Source organism: Hemitrygon akajei, chromosome 3 (assembly GCF_048418815.1).
Source record: "Hemitrygon akajei chromosome 3, sHemAka1.3, whole genome shotgun sequence".
NCBI classification, from domain to species: Eukaryota; Metazoa; Chordata; class Chondrichthyes; order Myliobatiformes; family Dasyatidae; genus Hemitrygon; species Hemitrygon akajei.
Window position 1 is genome coordinate 210,315,532 of NC_133126.1, and position 17,961 is coordinate 210,333,492.

At 47.0% G+C, this 17,961-nt stretch overlaps 1 protein-coding gene across 1 annotated transcript in view; it reads right to left on the bottom strand.

Annotated features, from left to right (window-relative positions):
• Window positions 1–17,961, bottom strand: part of slc2a2 (solute carrier family 2 member 2) — a 100,751-nt gene that overhangs the window by 54,117 nt on the left and 28,673 nt on the right. The window contains exon 6 of the mRNA XM_073041793.1: window positions 14,662–14,824. Within this exon, the coding sequence (XP_072897894.1) occupies window positions 14,662–14,824 (163 nt within the window). The remainder of the gene's footprint in view (window positions 1–14,661; window positions 14,825–17,961) is intronic.

Below are 17,961 nucleotides of genomic sequence, written 5' to 3' on the forward strand. Positions count from 1 at the left end.
CTCTGAACAATCTAAATCTGCTCTGAACAATCTAAATCTGCTCTGAACAATCTAAATCTGCTCTGAACAATCTAAATCTGCTCTGAACAATCTAAATCTGCTCTAGACCATCTAAATCTGCTCTGAACAATCTAAATCTGCTCTGAACAATCTAAATCTGCTCTAGACAATCTAAATCTGCTCTGAACAATCTAAATCTGCTCTGAACAATCTAAATCTGCTCTGAACAATCTAAATCTGCTCTGAACAATCTAAATCTGCTCTGAACAATCTAAATCTGCTCTGAACAATCTAAATCTGCTCTAGACAATCTAAATCTGCTCTGAACAATCTAAATCTGCTCTGAACAATCTAAATCTGCTCTACACAATCTAAATCTGCTCTGAACAATCTAAATCTGCTCTAGACCATCTAAATCTGCTCTAGACAATCTAAATCTGCTCTGAACAATCTAAATCTGCTCTGAACAATCTAAATCTGCTCTGAACAATCTAAATCTGCTCTGACCAATCTAAATCTGCTCTGAACAATCTAAATCTGCTCTGAACAATCTAAATCTGCTCTGAACAATCTAAATCTGCTCTGAACAATCTAAATCTGCTCTGAACAATCTAAATCTGCTCTAGACAATCTAAATCTGCTCTGAACAATCTAAATCTGCTCTGAACAATCTAAATCTGCTCTACACAATCTAAATCTGCTCTGAACAATCTAAATCTGCTCTAGACCATCTAAATCTGCTCTAGACAATCTAAATCTGCTCTGAACAATCTAAATCTGCTCTGAACAATCTAAATCTGCTCTAGACCATCTAAATCTGCTCTAGACAATCTAAATCTGCTCTGAACAATCTAAATCTGCTCTGAACAATCTAAATCTGCACTAGATAATCTAAATCTGCTCTGAACAATCTAAATCTGCTCTAGACAATCTAAATCTGCTCTGAACAATCTAAATCTGCTCTGAACAATCTAAATCTGCTCTAGACAATCTAAATCTGCTCTGAACAATCTAAATCTGCTCTAGACAATCTAAATCTGCTCTAGACAATCTAAATCTGCTCTAGACAATCTAAATCTGCTCTAGACAATCTAAAGCTGCTCTAGACAATCTAAATCTGCTCTAGACAATCTAAATCTGCTCTGAACAATCTAAATCTGCTCTAGACAATCTAAATCTGCTCTGAACAATCTAAATCTGCTCTAGACAATCTAAATCTGCTCTAGACAATCTAAATCTGCTCTGAACAATCTAAATCTGCTCTGAACAATCTAAATCTGCTCTGAACAATCTAAATCTGCTCTGAACAATCTAAATCTGCTCTGAACAATCTAAATCTGCTCTAGACCATCTAAATCTGCTCTGAACAATCTAAATCTGCTCTACACAATCTAAATCTGCTCTAGACAATCTAAATCTGCTCTAGACCATCTAAATCTGCTCTGAACAATCTAAATCTGCTCTAGACAATCTAAATCTGCTCTGAACAATCTAAATCTGCTCTGAACAATCTAAATCTGCTCTGAACAATCTAAATCTGCTCTAGATAATCTAAATCTGTTCTAGACAATCTAAATCTGCTCTAGATAATCTAAATCTGCTCTGAACAATCTAAAGCCGCTCTAGACAATCTAAATCTGCTCTGAACAATCTAAATCTGCTCTACACCATCTAAATCTGCTCTAGACAATCTAAATCTACTCTGAACAATCTAAATCTGCTCTAGACAATCTAAATCTGCACTAGATAATCTAAATCTGCTCTGAACAATCTAAATCTGCTCTAGACAATCTAAATCTGCTCTGAACAATCTAAATCTGCTCTGAACAATCTAAATCTGCTCTGAACAATCTAAATCTGCTCTAGACAATCTAAATCTGCTCTGAACAATCTAAATCTGCTCTAGACAATCTAAATCTGCTCTAGACCATCTAAATCTGCTCTGAACAATCTAAATCTGCTCTAGACAATCTAAATCTGCTCTGAACAATCTAAATCTGCTCTAGACAATCTAAATCTGCTCTGAACAATCTAAATCTGCTCTAGACAATCTAAATCTGCTCTAGACCATCTAAATCTGCTCTGAACAATCTAAATCTGCTCTGAACAATCTAAATCTGCTCTACACAATCTAAATCTGCTCTAGACAATCTAAATCTGCTCTAGACAATCTAAATCTACCCTGAACAATCTAAATCTGCTCTAGATAATCTAAATCTGCTCTAGACAATCTAAATCTGCTCTAGACAATCTAAATCTGCTCTAGACAATCTAAATCTGCTCTAGACAATCTAAATCTGCACTAGACAATCTAAATCTGCTCTAGACAATCTAAATCTGCACTAGACAATCTAAAGCTGCTCTAGACAATCTAAATCTGCTCTAGACAATCTAAATCTGCACTGAACAATCTAAATCTGCTCTAAACTCAGTCTAATGCTTTCCCTCCACCTAGCTCTCAATTTTTCTTGCACTATACTGTTGTATGGGTGCCAGGCAGGGCATACATCTCTACCAAATGAGGTGTAAGGTGCTCCTTCCCTATGCTAGCCTGCAGCTCACCCTTGAGCAAGGTGTAGCACCTGCTTAATCCCTTGATCAGGGTCACGTGAAGCCATGGGAGCAGGTGGTGGACGGTCATATGAGCAGCCGGTGCATATCACAAGCCCTGGTATGTGAACACTGACGCCAGGCAGACAATCTCTGGGAAGTATTGATAATGGCTGGGGTCACTCATCTTGTAGACACTGCCCAGAAGAAAGCAATGCACACCACTTCTATAGATAAATTTGCCAAGAGCAAATGATTGCCCAGGTCATGCGACATGGCACAGAATGATAGAGCACACAGTTGTATCCTTAATGTTCAGAATTAAAATCTGAGGTTGATTGGCAGACTCCCTCTACCTTACATCTGAGTTTCCTGGCAGTGTCTTGTTTGGTGTGTCTCAGGGACCCCAGACTCCAGCCAGTAGGTGATTGCTAGAAAGCTCAGCTGCTCCTTTATTTCCTCAGGCTTTTTCTCTTCACCTTACCAAATTTTATCAATCCATCACAGAAAGCGTCCCTTTTCGATGTATCACAGTTTTCTGCTCTGCACAGGACCACAAGAAACTGAAGAGGTTTGTAAACACAGCTCAGCACATCACAGAAACCAGCCTCCCCTCCATGGACTCTGTCTGCACATCTCACTGCCTCGGTAAGGCAGCCGGTATAACCAAAAACTCCACGCTCCTGGCATTCTCTCTTCTCCCCTCTCCCATCAGGTAGAAAATACAAAAGTCTGAAAGCACCCACCACAGGCTCAAGGCCAGCTTCTATCTCACTGTTATGAGGCTATTGAATGGTCCCCTAGTACAGCAAGATGGACTCCTGACCTCACAATCAACCTTACTGTCTGCCTGCACTGCACTGTACAGAGTCATAGAACACTACAGCAGGACAGACCCTTTGGCCCATCTAGCTGATTCTCAACTGTTATCCTAAATAATTCTAATGACCATAGTCCTCCATACCCCTCCAATCCACGTACGTAACAAACTTCTCATAAGTGTTTACATCAAACCCTCTGAAATCAAACCTTTCTCTGTAGCTGTAACCCTTAACTCTGCATTCGAAAATGCAAGAGGCTGTGGAAATCCCGATTTCTTTCCAGTGCTGATGAAGGGTTTCGGCCTGAAACATCGACTGTTCATTCTCTCCAGAGATGCTGCCTGGCCTGCTGAGTTCCTCCAGCAATTTGTGTGTGTTATTGTGCATTCAGTTATTGTTTTACCTTGTACTACCTCAATGCTCCATTATAAAGAAAGTATCCATCTCGATAGCATGCCAAACAAACTATTTCTCCTCCTCAGTGTACTAGTTTACCCTCAAGTCTGCCACAGAAGGAACAGCTGATCCATACATAAGGATTCAAGTTTTATTTTCCGAACATCAGATTGGGGAAGAAATGTGATCTAAGTGAGTTTGACTGTGGGATGATTGTTGGTGCCAGATGGGGTGGTTTGAGTATCTCAGAATCTGTTGATCTCTTGGGATTTTCATGCACAACAGTCTCTAGAGTTTACAGAGAATGGTGTGAGAAAAAAAAACATCCAGTGAGTGGCTGTTCTGTGGCTGAAAACGCCATGTTAATGAGGGATATTAGAGAATGGCCAGACTGGTTCAAACTGACGGGAAAATGACAGTAAATCAAATAACCTTGCCTTACAACAGTGGTGTGCAGAAGACCATCTCCGAATGCACAACCTGTTAAAATTTGCAGTGGATGGGCCACAGCAGCAACCGGGTTTTACTCCTGTAACTAATGCAGAGACCAACGTGTTTATATAAATGTGAAATTAAATAAACAGTGCGTACAGAGAGCAACGGTAATGTGCGAGTGTCCATGGGTTGGTTCGTTGTCTGTCAGAAATCTGATGGTGAAGGGGAAGAAGCTGTTCCCAAACCTCTGCCTAAACTTCCCTGTTTCTCACTTCTCCTTCAAAGTGACCGCATTAAAGTTCTTGAGTGACTGTGACAATCCAAGACAGTCCAACTTTCAGGCTGAGACCCTTTGTCAGGACTGAAAAGGAAGGAGAAAGACACCAGAATAGTAAAATAAAGGGAGGGCGGAGAACAAGCTGGCAGGTGATAGGTGAGACCAGGTGAGGGTGAATGTGGGTGGGTGGGGAAGGGGGATGAAGTGAACCAGGCAGGTGATAGGTGAGACCAGGTGAGGGTGAACGTGAGTGGGTGGGGAAGGGGGATGAAGTGAACCAGGCAGGTGATAGGTGAGACCAGGTGAGGGTGAACGTGGGTGGGTGGGTGGGGAAGGGGGATGAAGTGGGAAGCTGGCAGGTGATAGGTGAGACCAGGTGAGGGTGAACGTGGGTGGGTGGGGAAGGGGGATGAAGTGGGAAGCTGGCAGGTGATAGGTGAGACCAGGTGAGGGTGAACGTGGGTGGGTGGGGAAGGGGAATGAAGTGAACCAGGCAGGTGATAGGTGAGATCAGGTGAGGGTGAACGTGGGTGGGTGGGGAAGGGGGATGAAGTGAACCAGGCAGGTGATAGGTGAGACCAGGTGAGGGTGAACGTGGGTGGGTGGGGAAGGGGGATGAAGTGGGAAGCTGGCAGGTGATAGGTGAGACCAGGTGAGGGTGAACGTGGGTGGGTGGGGAAGGGGGATGAAGTGGGAAGCTGGCAGGTGATAGGTGAGACCAGGTGAGGGTGAACGTGGGTGGGTGGGGAAGGGGGATGAAGTGAACCAGGCAGGTGATAGGTGAGACCAGGTGAGGATGAACGTGGGTGGGTGGGGAAGGGGGATGAAGTGAACCAGGCAGGTGATAGGTGAGACCAGGTGAGGGTGAATGTGGGTGGGTGGGGAAGGAGGATGAAGTGAACCAGGCAGGTGATAGGTGAGATCAGGTGAGGGTGAACGTGGGTGGGTAGGGAAGGGGGATGAAGTGCACCAGGCAGGTGATAGGTGAGATCAGGTGAGGGTGAACGTGGGTGGGTGGGGAAGGGGGATGAAGTGAACCAGGCAGGTGATAGGTGAGATCAGGTGAGGGTGAACGTGGGTGGGTGGGGAAGGGGGATGAAGTGAACCAGGCAGGTGATAGGTGAGATCAGGTGAGGGTGAACGTGGGTGGGTGGGGAAGGGGGATGAAGTGGGAAGCTGGCAGGTGATAGGTGAGACCAGGTGAGGGTGAACGTGGGTGGGTGGGGAAGGGGGATGAAGTGAACCAGGCAGGTGATAGGTGAGATCAGGTGAGGGTGAACGTGGGTGGGTGGGGAAGGGGGATGAAGTGAACCAGGCAGGTGATAGGTGAGATCAGGTGAGGGTGAACGTGGGTGGGTGGGGAAGGGGGATGAAGTGAACCAGGCAGGTGATAGGTGAGACCAGGTGAGGGTGAACGTGGGTGGGTGGGGAAGGGGGATGAAGTGGGAAGCTGGCAGGTGATAGGTGAGACCAGGTGAGGGTGAACGTGGGTGGGTGGGGAAGGAGGATGAAGTGAACCAGGCAGGTGATAGGTGAGATCAGGTGAGGGTGAACGTGGGTGGGTGGGGAAGGGGGATGAAGTGGGAAGCTGGCAGGTGATAGGTGAGACCAGGTGAGGGTGAACGTGGGTGGGTGGGGAAGGGGGATGAAGTGAACCAGGCAGGTGATAGGTGAGATCAGGTGAGGGTGAACGTGGGTGGGTGGGGAAGGGGGATGAAGTGAACCAGGCAGGTGATAGGTGAGATCAGGTGAGGGTGAACGTGGGTGGGTGGGGAAGGGGGATGAAGTGAACCAGGCAGGTGATAGGTGAGATCAGGTGAGGGTGAACGTGGGTGGGTGGGGAAGGGGGATGAAGTGGGAAGCTGGCAGGTGATAGGTGAGACCAGGTGAGGGTGAACGTGGGTGGGTGGGGAAGGGGGATGAAGTGAACCAGGCAGGTGATAGGTGAGATCAGGTGAGGGTGAACGTGGGTGGGTGGGGAAGGGGGATGAAGTGGGAAGCTGGCAGCTGATAGGTGAGATCAGGTGAGGGTGAACGTGGGTGGGTGGGGAAGGGGGATGAAGTGAACCAGGCAGGTGATAGGTGAGATCAGGTGAGGGTGAACGTGGGTGGGTGGGGAAGGGGGATGAAGTGGGAAGCTGGCAGGTGATAGGTGAGATCAGGTGAGGGTGAACGTGGGTGGGTGAGGAAGGGGGATGAAGTGGGAAGCTGGCAGGTGATAGGTGAGATCAGGTGAGGGTGAACGTGGGTGGGTGGGGAAGGGGGATGAAGTGAACCAGGCAGGTGATAGGTGAGATCAGGTGAGGGTGAACGTGGGTGGGTGGGGAAGGGGGATGAAGTGAACCAGGCAGGTGATAGGTGAGATCAGGTGAGGGTGAACGTGGGTGGGTGGGGAAGGGGGATGAAGTGAACCAGGCAGGTGATAGGTGAGACCAGGTGAGGGTGAACGTGGGTGGGTGGGGAAGGGGGATGAAGTGAACCAGGCAGGTGATAGGTGAGACCAGGTGAGGGTGAACGTGGGTGGGTGGGGAAGGGGGAGATGGTAAATGAAAAAGATAAAGGTTTGAAGAAGAAAAAATTAGGAGAGGAGAGTGGACCATGGGAGAAAGGGAAGGAGGAGGTTCACCTGAGGGAGGTGATGGGCAGGTGAGGAGAAGAGGAGGGATGAGAAACTAACAGAATGGGGAATGGAGAAAGTGAAGGAGGGAGTGGGGGGAGTAATTACCATATGCTAGAGAAATCGATTTTCATGCCATCAGGTTGGAAGCTAAATGAGGTGAAAAGTTGAATCATCACTGAGTAATGATTTGATCTGTATGAACAGCATACAAGACAAGATTTTCACTGTGTCTTGGTACATATAACAATGATAAGTCAACACCAAGTCCAACTACTTGGAGATCAAAAGCGGCCTGTCCCAGCCTTGCTTGAAGTGGTTCCTGCGCCTGCCGTACAGAGTTACAAATCCAATCCTTCGCCAGAAATAAATTCCTCCTCGCCTCCATTTTAAGTAGATTTTCCCACCCCTAGTTCTAGATAACCCCACCGGGGGAAACATCCTCCCAGCCCCCACCTTGTGAAATCCCCTCAGGATTTTAATCTTTCATTCTTCTAATCTCCACAGAATTCAGAGCCAACTTCCTCAACCTCTTGTCGTCCATCAACATCTTCACTTTATTGAATTCTCTGCACTGCCTCCAAGCACTTGACAACACCCCTTATCAAATGGCAAGACAGAAGCTGTACAGCCAGTGCAATCTCACCCAGAAAGACAGACAGACACACACACACACACACACACGCACACACACGCACACACACGCACACACACGCACACACACACACACACACACACACACACACACACACTCACACACACACACACACACACACACACACACACACACACACTCACACACACACACACACACACACACACACACACACGCGCGTTGAAATGTATTAGCAAATATGCAGACAATGCTGAGATACACGTATACACTGGGTGTGCATAAACATAAAAACCAGCCACACGGACTAAAGCACCACACGCGGACACATCTCCACTGACACACACACACACGTTTCCTTGCAGCACTTAACATGCACCCCACCCTCTGTCATAAATAGACAAGCCCCCATGCTCAGCCAATCACAGGATATGTGAGGTGTGAGTGTGTGTGACTCATCACTCTGTGTATATTCACACACTTGCTGAACCCGGATACCCACGATCGCCATGGGAACATCCACAAATCCAGTTTCAAAGTTCTGAAACAAGACATTCATGTCAGAGAACAACTTGCTTTTGATGTATTCCTGGAGCCTGATTGCCATTATGTAATGCTCGGGGGACCATTTTGGCTTTGTACTCACTGTCAGTCTTTGCTGCACTTACCAGTTCCACTTTACCCCCTCCCTGTCACCTGGGGCATAACCTTATTACCCTGTCAGAAACAATGCTCTTCCACCCAAACTCTGCCTGGCAGGCAGAGCTATGGATCTGTAGTGGAGAGTATACTGACTGGTTGCATCATGGGCCGGTAAGGAAACACCAAAGTCCTCGAATGGAAAAGCCTACAAAAAGTACTGGATATGGCCCAGTCCATCACAGGTAAAGCCCTCCACACCACTGAGCACATCTACGTGGAGTGTTGTTGCAGGAAAGCAGCATCCATCATCAAGGACCCCCCCACTCAGGTCATGCTCTCTTCTCGCTGATGCCATCAGGAAGAAGGTTCAGGAGCCTCAGGACTCAAGCATCAGGTTCAGGACAGTTTTTACCCCTCAACCATCAGTGTCTTGAACCAGAGGGGATAACTTCACTTACCCCATCACTGAACTGCTCCCACAACCTATAGACTCATTTCGAGGACTCTTCATCTTGTGCTCTCAATATTTATTGCTTATTTATTTATTTATTTATTTATTATTATTTGTTTTGTTCTATATGCTGTGAATGAACCAGGAGGTGGTATATGGTGACATTAAGTAAGTATATGTACCTTGATAATAAATTTACTTTGTATTTTGAAATTTGAGGTCTTGTGAGGACAGGATATCTCACATTACATTGGAGTTAAATCTCCATTAACAAAAAGGCCCGGCAGAGGACGTACTTGCAGCACTTGGTAAAACTGCATCTTCCCCAGAGCATAAACAAGAGAAAATCTGCAGAGCACAAACAAGATTGATTTCTCAAACCTCTGGTAATCCCCCCCCCCCCTTTCCCATTCCCCTTCCCCTTTCCCATCTCTCACCTCATCTCCTTACCTGCCCATCGTCTCCCTCTGGTGCTCCTCCCCCGTTTCTTTCTTCCATGGCCTTCTGTTCTCTCCTAACAGATCCCTCCCCTTCCTTCTCCAGCCCTGTATCTATTTCACCGATCAACTTCCCAGCTCTTTACTTCATCCCTCCACTCCCAGTTTCACCTATCACCTGGTGGCCATCTCTCCCCACCCCCCTCGTCTTTTTTTCTCCAGCCCTGCCGAAGGGTCTCGGCCTGAAACATTGACTGTACTCGTTTCCATAGATGCTGCCTGACTGGTTGAGTTCCTCCAGCATTGTGTGTGTGTGTGTGTGTGTGTGTGTGTGTGTGTGTGTGTGTGTGTGTGTGTGTGTGTGTGTGTGTGTGTGTGTGTGTGTGTGTGTGTGTGTGTGTGTGTGTGTGTGTGTGTGTGTGTGTTTTTGAAAATCTGCAGACGCTGGAAATCCAGAGCAACACACACAAAATGCTGGAGAAACTCAGCCGGCCAGGCAGCATCAATGGAAAAGAACACAGTCGACATTTCGGGCCGAGACCCTTCAGCGGGACCCGGCCGGAAAGGTGGACTGTACTCGTTTCCATCGATGCTGCCTGACTGGTTGAGTTCCTCCAGCATTTTGCGCTCAGAGCACGATGGTGTGATTCTGCTCTGCCATCACAGCGGGCACCCTCACGGCAGCCGCTACTGTCCGGTTTGGTGCAGCATCCTCCCACGATACAAAAACTACAGCAAACTGTCAGGTCGGCAGAAAGTCACAGGCTGTGGCCTACCATCACTACAGGACTAGCACAGGTCGAGGACAAAGAAGCAGGCAGGAAATTTCATTGCAGACACTACCCACTCTGCAAAGTACCTTTTCCAAAAACTCCCTTCAGGAGAGCTCTAGAGAACTATTACAATCTTAAAAGTTTCCAGTTAGTCCCACCCCCCTACTTTATCTAATACACCTGTCACTGTACTGTTACCCACTTTTTATAATGCTGTTTACATTGTAAATACATGCTGGAATTTAAGGAGTCATATAGAGCACCACAGCTCAAAAACAGGCCCTTTGGCCATCTAGTCCATGCTAATCTGTTGTTCTGCCTAGTCCAGTCGATCTGCATCTGGACCATAGCCCTCTATTCCCCTCTGATCCATGTACCCATCCAAACCTCCCTTAAATGTTAAAATCAGACCTACATTGACCACTTCCACAGCAGCTCGTTCCACACTCTCACTGCCCTCTGAGGGCAGCTCGTTCCACACTCTCACCCTCTGAGTGAAGCTCGTTCCACACTCTCACCGCCCTCTGAGTGAAGCTCGTTCCACACTCTCACCTTCTGAGTGAAGCTCGTTCCACACTCTCACCACCCTCTGAGGGCAGCTCGTTCCACACTCTCACCCTCTGAGTGAAGCTCGTTCCACACTCTCACCGCCCTCTGAGGGCAGCTCGTTCCACACTCTCACCCTCTGAGTGAAGCTCGTTCCACGCTCTTCCCACCCTCTGAGTGAAGCTCGTTCCACACTCTCACCACCCTCTGAGTGAAGCCCGTTCCACACTCTCACCGCCCTCTGAGTGAAGCTCGTTCCACACTCTCACCGCCCTCTGAGTGAAGCTCGTTCCACACTCTCACCACCCTCTGAGTGAAGCTCGTTCCACACTCTCACCCTCTGAGTGAAGCTCGTTCCACACTCTCACCCTCTGAGTGAAACTCGTTCCACACTCTCACCGCCCTCTGAGTGAAGCTCGTTCCACACTCTCACCCTCTGAGTGAAGCTCGTTCCACACTCTCACCGCCCTCTGAGTGAACGAGTTCCACACTCTCACCGCCCTCTGAGTGAACGAGTTCACTTCCATGTTCCCCTTAAACCTTTCACTCTTAGACCATGAGCTTCGGTTCAAGTCTCACCCAACCTTGGAAAAAGCCTGACTGCATTTGCCCCATCTATGCCCCTCATTTATTCCACCTCTGTACTTATTCACCATTCAGAGATACAGCGCGGAACAGCCACAACACCCAGCAACCCACCTATTTAACCCAACCCAAACACAGGACAATTTACAACAACCTACTACACTGTATGTCCTTGGATCCTGGAACAAAACCAGAGCACCCAGAGGAAAGCCACGCAGTCACGGGGAAAACGTACAAACTCCTTACAGGCTGCGGCAGGAATGGAACCCAGATCACTGGCAAAGTGCTGCAGGACAACAGATTTCACGAGGTATGCCGCTCGTATTTAACCTGATTCTGATTCTGAGTTGGATTTATTATCGTCACATGGACAGAGATACAGTGAAAATCCTCTGTTTTGGATGCCATCCAGACTCAAGTCCAACAAGGAAGAAGAAAAGGAAATTGGAATGCAAAGGGTAATGTCAATAGTTTCAGGGAGAGTGCAGTGCAGGTAAGTTATAAAAGGATCATGATGTGGCAGATTGGGAAATAGGGAGATCATCTTTAATGTACAAGATATCCCTTCAGCAGTCTGATAACAGTGGGTTAGAAGCTGTCCTTAAGCCTGGTGGTATTTGATTTAAAGCTTCTGTATCTTCTGTCTGATGGGAGAGGGGTAAAGAGAGAATGTCTGGGGTGGGGAGGGGGGAGTCTTTAATTCAGCCGGCTGCTTTACTGAGGAAGCAGGAAGTACAGAGGGTATGTCGGTTTCTGTGATGTGCTGAATTCTGTTTTCTTTAGAGAAAGGTGTGACCTTTGGGTTAATGGTTGGTGGAGAGGATGTTTCCTATAGCGAAAGAATCTAGGTCCAAAGGGCACAGCCTCGGAATAGAGGGACATCCCTTTGGAACAGAGATGAGCAGGGATTTTTTTTTTAGCTAGAGAGTAGTGAATTTCTGGAATTCTTTGCCACCAATGCTGTGGAGGCCTAAAGACATTGCGTATATTCAAAGCAGAGGTTGATTAGTCAGGGTGTGAAAGGTTACAGGGAGAAAGCAGGAGAATGGGGTTGAGAGGGATAATAAATCAGCCATGATGGAATGGCAGAGCAGTCTCGATGGGCTGAATGGCCTAATTAGACTCTTATATATCATGGTCTTAATGGACCACTGTAAATTCTGCCTAGTGTGTCTGTGCCTGGGACAATCTAGGGAGAGTAGCAGGAATTTGGGGAGAATAAAAACTGGGATTCCTGTCAGATTCCTGTACAAAAGTGGTTAGTGTTCCATGTGGACTATGTTTCCATGTTTTCCTGCTCCATGATTCAACGGGATGCAGAGCTGGGCTGAGAACTGGCAGATGGAGTTCAACCCAGAAAAGTGTGACTTTGGTAGGTCGAACTTGAAAACACTAGGTTAGTGACAGTATTCTTAGTGATGCAGAGGAATAGAGGGATCTTTGGGTCCACATCTACAGATCCCTCGACGTTGACAGGCTGGTTGAGAAGGCGTATGTATGTTTGCTTTCATTACTCAGGGGACTGAATTCAAGAACCACAAGGTAATGTTGCAACTCCATAAAACTGGTTAGACCACACTTGTGTTCAGTTCTAGTCACCTCATTATAGGAAAGATATGGAAGCTTTAGAGCGGGTGCAGAAGAGATTTACCAGGATGCTGTCTGGATTAGAGAGTATGTCTTATGAGGACAGATTGAGTGAGCTAGGGCTTATCTCTTGGGAGAGAAGGAGGATGAGAGGTGACTTGATAGAGGTGTACAAGATGATAAGAGGCATAGACTGAGTGGACTGCACAGAGAGCTTTTCTCAACATGGAAATGGCTAATACGACTGGAAAAAGGTATAGGGTCAATGTCCAAGGTAGGTTTTTAGCACAGAGAGTGGGGGTAAGTGGAAAACGCTGCCAGGGCCGGTGGTAGTGACAGATACTTTAGGAGACTCGTAGATAGGCACATGGAGAGAAGGGTTAGATTGATCTGAGACTAGGTTAAAAAGTTGGCACAACATTGTGGGCCAAATGGCCGGTACTATGTTGTGGTGTTCTAGAATCACACTATAATTCCTTTCCCCCACCCACACACTTCTCTATTCCATGAAAAATCCTGTTGTGACCACAGATAGACCCGAGAGGTCAGTGCAAACCTTTGGGAATGACATTGAATAATTGTCAGGTTGAACAATTTCTGAAGGGGCACTGAACCCATAAACAACACCTTCACCAGTTTTCTTTTTCTATCGGTCTCCGAAATTCAAACAATCCAACTCAAAAGATCACTGGCAGGTGAGCTTTTTTGAATTATGCTCCTAAAACTGTGGAATTCAATACCTAAAACTATAAGGATGCAGACAGAGTTGAAACTTTAAAAACACTAGCTCAAAGCGTATTTACTTTACCTTGCTATTAACTAACATCTTTTTATATTTTATTTTCGTTTGCACTTCTTCCCCATTGTAAACCACTTGGAATTACATTGTCTGTATGAAAAGTGTTCTAGAAATAAGTTATTATTATTTATTCTTTCTCAGCTGAAGCTGGTAAAACATGAGGGATGGGCATAGCCAAACACGCCCATCTCTCAGTTGCTAGGAATAGATCATTATTATTAGCTTTTCTCTCATTTTTCAGTACTTAATTACTTCTTAAAATGTATTTCTTAATATAATTTATAGTATACTTTAGGCTGGTAGGGCGGAGATACCAAAGGAGGTGTAAGGCACTCCTTCTCTCCGCTACCCTGCAGGTCACCCTTGAGCAAGGTGTAGCTCCTGCTTAGCCCCCGATCAGGGTCACGTGAAGCCATGGGAGCAGGTGGTGGTTGGTCGTATGAGCAGCCGGCGCACATCACCAGTCCCGGTTATGTGACCACTGACACCAGGCAGACAATCTCTGAAGAGTATTGATAATGGCCGGGGTCACCCATCTTGTAAAGACACTGCCCAGAAGAAGGCAATGGCAAACCACTTCTGTAGAAAAATTTGCCAAGAACAATCATTGTCAAGACCATGATTGCCTATGTGGCACGTAATGATGATGGCAATGAGTATATTTTAAAAATTACAATGTAGCGCTGCCATTAAACACCAAACTTGATGACATATTAAATCTGATTCTGATTCTCAAGCTTTCGGAGCCTGAAAACAACAGGAGGTATTGCCCAGTCAATCAGTGAGCAGATTGAAAACCCGGATGCTGGAGTTTCTGCAGATGCAGGAAATCTAAAGCAACACACACAAAATGCTGGAGAAAGCAGCAAATTAACGAATCTCACGAGATGTGCCGTTGACATTAAACCTGATTCTGACCCTGGTGAAGGGTCTGGACCCAAAACATCAACTGTTCATTCCCCTTCACAGATGCTGCCCGACCTGCTGAGTTCCTCCAGCATCGTGTGTGTGTGTTTTCTGGATTTCAGGCATCTGCAGAATCTCTTGTGTTGATAACTCAACTTATCGATTTTCCCTGGACCTGAACTTGCCTCCATCCCCCTCCTTCCCCCCTCCAAGGCCAGTCACTCACCCTTCCTGGCTGCCTCCTCTCTGCCGAGCTTTATGTAGAGGTATCGCGGGCTCTCGGGGCAGAAGGGTAGCAAGATGGCCTGCAGAATGGCGGGTGCGCCTGACAGCCCGAGAAGCAGTGGCCACAGACGGTCGTTCCCCAACAGCGAGTTGAGCCCGATCACCTGCCATGGACAGGAGCAGAGGTCAATGTTTGTCCGGGTGGGGAAAAGGGGATTGTTTTGCTGCTGTAGTTTGTATGTTGGCTGCGTGTGGTTCTGCAAACATTGTGGGCATGCCATGTTGGTGTTGGAGTGTGTGGCAATAATTATGGGCTGCTCCCAGCCCACTCTCAAGGGTGATAGAAAAATACACAGAACAGGCCCTTCAGCCCATCTAGTCCATGCCTAGACTCATCAACTTGCACCAACCCAGATCATAGTCCTCTGTAGCCCACCTACAAATTTCTGTTAAATGTTGAAATGGAACCTATATGCACGACTTCCACTGGAGCTCGTTCCACACTCTCACCCGCCTCTGAGTGAAGAAGTTCCCCCTCATGTACCCCTTAAACATTTCACCTTTCACCCTTAACCCATGACCTCTAGTCTATTCTCAGTTGGGAAAAGCCTGCTGGCATTTACCCTATCTATACCCCTCATAATTTTGTATACCCCTATCAAATCTCCTCATTCCCCTCTGCTTTAGGGAACAAATTCCCAGCCTATTCAACCTTTCCCTGTAACTCAGGCTCTCCAGTCCTGGCAACATCCTGGTAAATTTTCCCTACACTCATTGTTTCTTGCAGGCAGCATGGTAGGGTAGCAGTTGGCGCACTTGCTTTACAATTTCCGATCAGGGTTCGATTCCCACCACTGTCTGTACTACTGACACCACCAGGTTCAGGAACAGTAATTATCCCTCACCTGTCGGGCTCCTGAACCACAGGGGATAACTTCACTCACCCCAACACTGAACTGCTCCCACATCCTGTGGACTCACTTTCAAGGACTCTTCATCTCATGTTCTCGATATTTATTTCTTATTTATTTATTGTTATAATTTCTTTCTTTTTGTATTTTGCACACTGGTTGAACACCCAGTTGGTGCGGTCTTTCACTGATTCTGTCATGGTTATTATTTTATTTGGATTTGTTCAGAATGCCTGCATGAAAATGAATCTCACGGTTGTATATCATTATAATAAATTTTCTTTAAACTTTGAAAAAGGAGTTTGTATGTTCTCCTGCGACCATCTGGGTTTCAACCGGGTGCTCCAGTTTGCTCCCACATCCAAAGACATACGAGTTAGGCTTAGTAAATTGTGGGCGTACAACACTCTCAGACTATGCTGGAACTGGACAGCTCCTGGGACTTGTACAACACACTCTCGGACTGTGTTGGAACTGGATAGCTCCTGGGACTTGTACAACACACTCTCGGACTGTGTTGGAACTGGACAGCTCCTGGGACTTGTACAACACACTCTCGGACAGTGTTGGAACTGGACAGCTCCTGGGACTTGTACAACACACTCTCAGACTGTGTTGGAACTGGACGGGTGCTGGGACTTGTACAACACACTCTCGGACTGTGTTGGAACTGGACGGCTCCTGGGACTTGTACAACACACTCTTGGACTGTGTTGGAACTGGACGGCTCCTGGGTCTTGTACAACACACTCTCAGACTATGCTGGAACTGGACGGCTCCTGGGACTTGTACAACACACTCTCAGACTATGCTGGAACTGGACGGCTCCTGGGACTTGTACAACACACTCTCGGACTATGTTGGAACTGGACAGCTCCTGGGACTTGTACAACACACTCTCAGACTGTGTTGGAACTGGACGGCTCCTGGGACTTGTACAACACACTCTCAGACTGTGTTGGAACTGGACGGCTCCTGGGACTTGTAAAACACACTCTCGGACTGTGTTGGAACTGGACGGCTCCTGGGACTTGTACAACACACTCTCGGACTGTGTTGGAACTGGACGGGTGCTGGGACTTGTACAACACACTCTCGGACTGTGTTGGAACTGGACGGCTCCTGGGACTTGTAAAACACACTCTCGGACTGTGCTGGAACTGGATGGCTCCTGGGACTTGTACAACACACTCTCAGACTGTGTTGGAACTGGACGGCTCCTGGGACTTGTAAAACACACTCTCGGACTGTGTTGGAACTGGACAGCTCCTGGGACTTGAAAAACACACTCTTGGACTGTGTTGGAACTGGACGGCTCCTGGGACTTGTACAACACACTCTGGGACTGTGTTGGAACTGGACGGCTCCTGGGACTTGTACAACACACTCTCAGACTATGCTGGAACTGGACGGCTCCTGGGACTTGTAAAACACACTCTCGGACTGTGTTGGAACTGGACAGCTCCTGGGACTTGTACAACACACTCTCGGACTATGTTGGAACTGGACGGCTCCTGGGACTTGTACAACACACTCTCGGACTGTGTTGGAACTGGACGGCTCCTGGGATTTGTACAACACACTCTCGGACTGTGTTGGAACTGGACGGGTGCTGGGACTTGTACAACACACTCTCGGACTGTGTTGGAACTGGACAGCTCCTGGGACTTGAAAAACACACTCTCGGACTGTGTTGGAACTGGACGGCTCCTGGGACTTGTACAACACACTCTCGGACTGTGTTGGAACTGGACGGCTCCTGGGACTTGTACAACACACTCTCGGACTGTTTTGGAACTGGACGGCTCCTGGGACTTGTACAACACACTCTCGGACTGTGTTGGAACTGGACGGGTGCTGGGACTTGTACAACACACTCTCGGACTGTGTTGGAACTGGACAGCTCCTGGGACTTGTACAACACACTCTCGGACTGTGTTGGAACTGGACAGCTCCTGGGACTTGTACAACACACTCTTGGACTGTGTTGGAACTGGACAGCTCCTGGGACTTGTACAACACACTCTCGGACTGTGTTGGAACTGGACAGCTCCTGGGACTTGTACAACACACTCTCAGACTGTGTTGGCCAGTGGAGCAAGACAACACATTCATTGTACATTTCGATGTTTTGATGCACTGTACATGTGATAAGTAAAGCTAATCTTTAAAATTCTTTAAGATTGCTTGAGATGTTTAATGTCATTTCCAGTACACAAGCTTAGAGGGGAACAAAATAATTGTTACTCTGGATCCAATGCAGCAGAAAAAAAAACTCTTTAAGATAAAAAAAACTGCAATAATTAAAAAAGACAATGAATATAAATGCATAAGATAGCTTATATACATAAATTGATTGTACGTCCATAAAGTGACAGTAGAACAGGAGT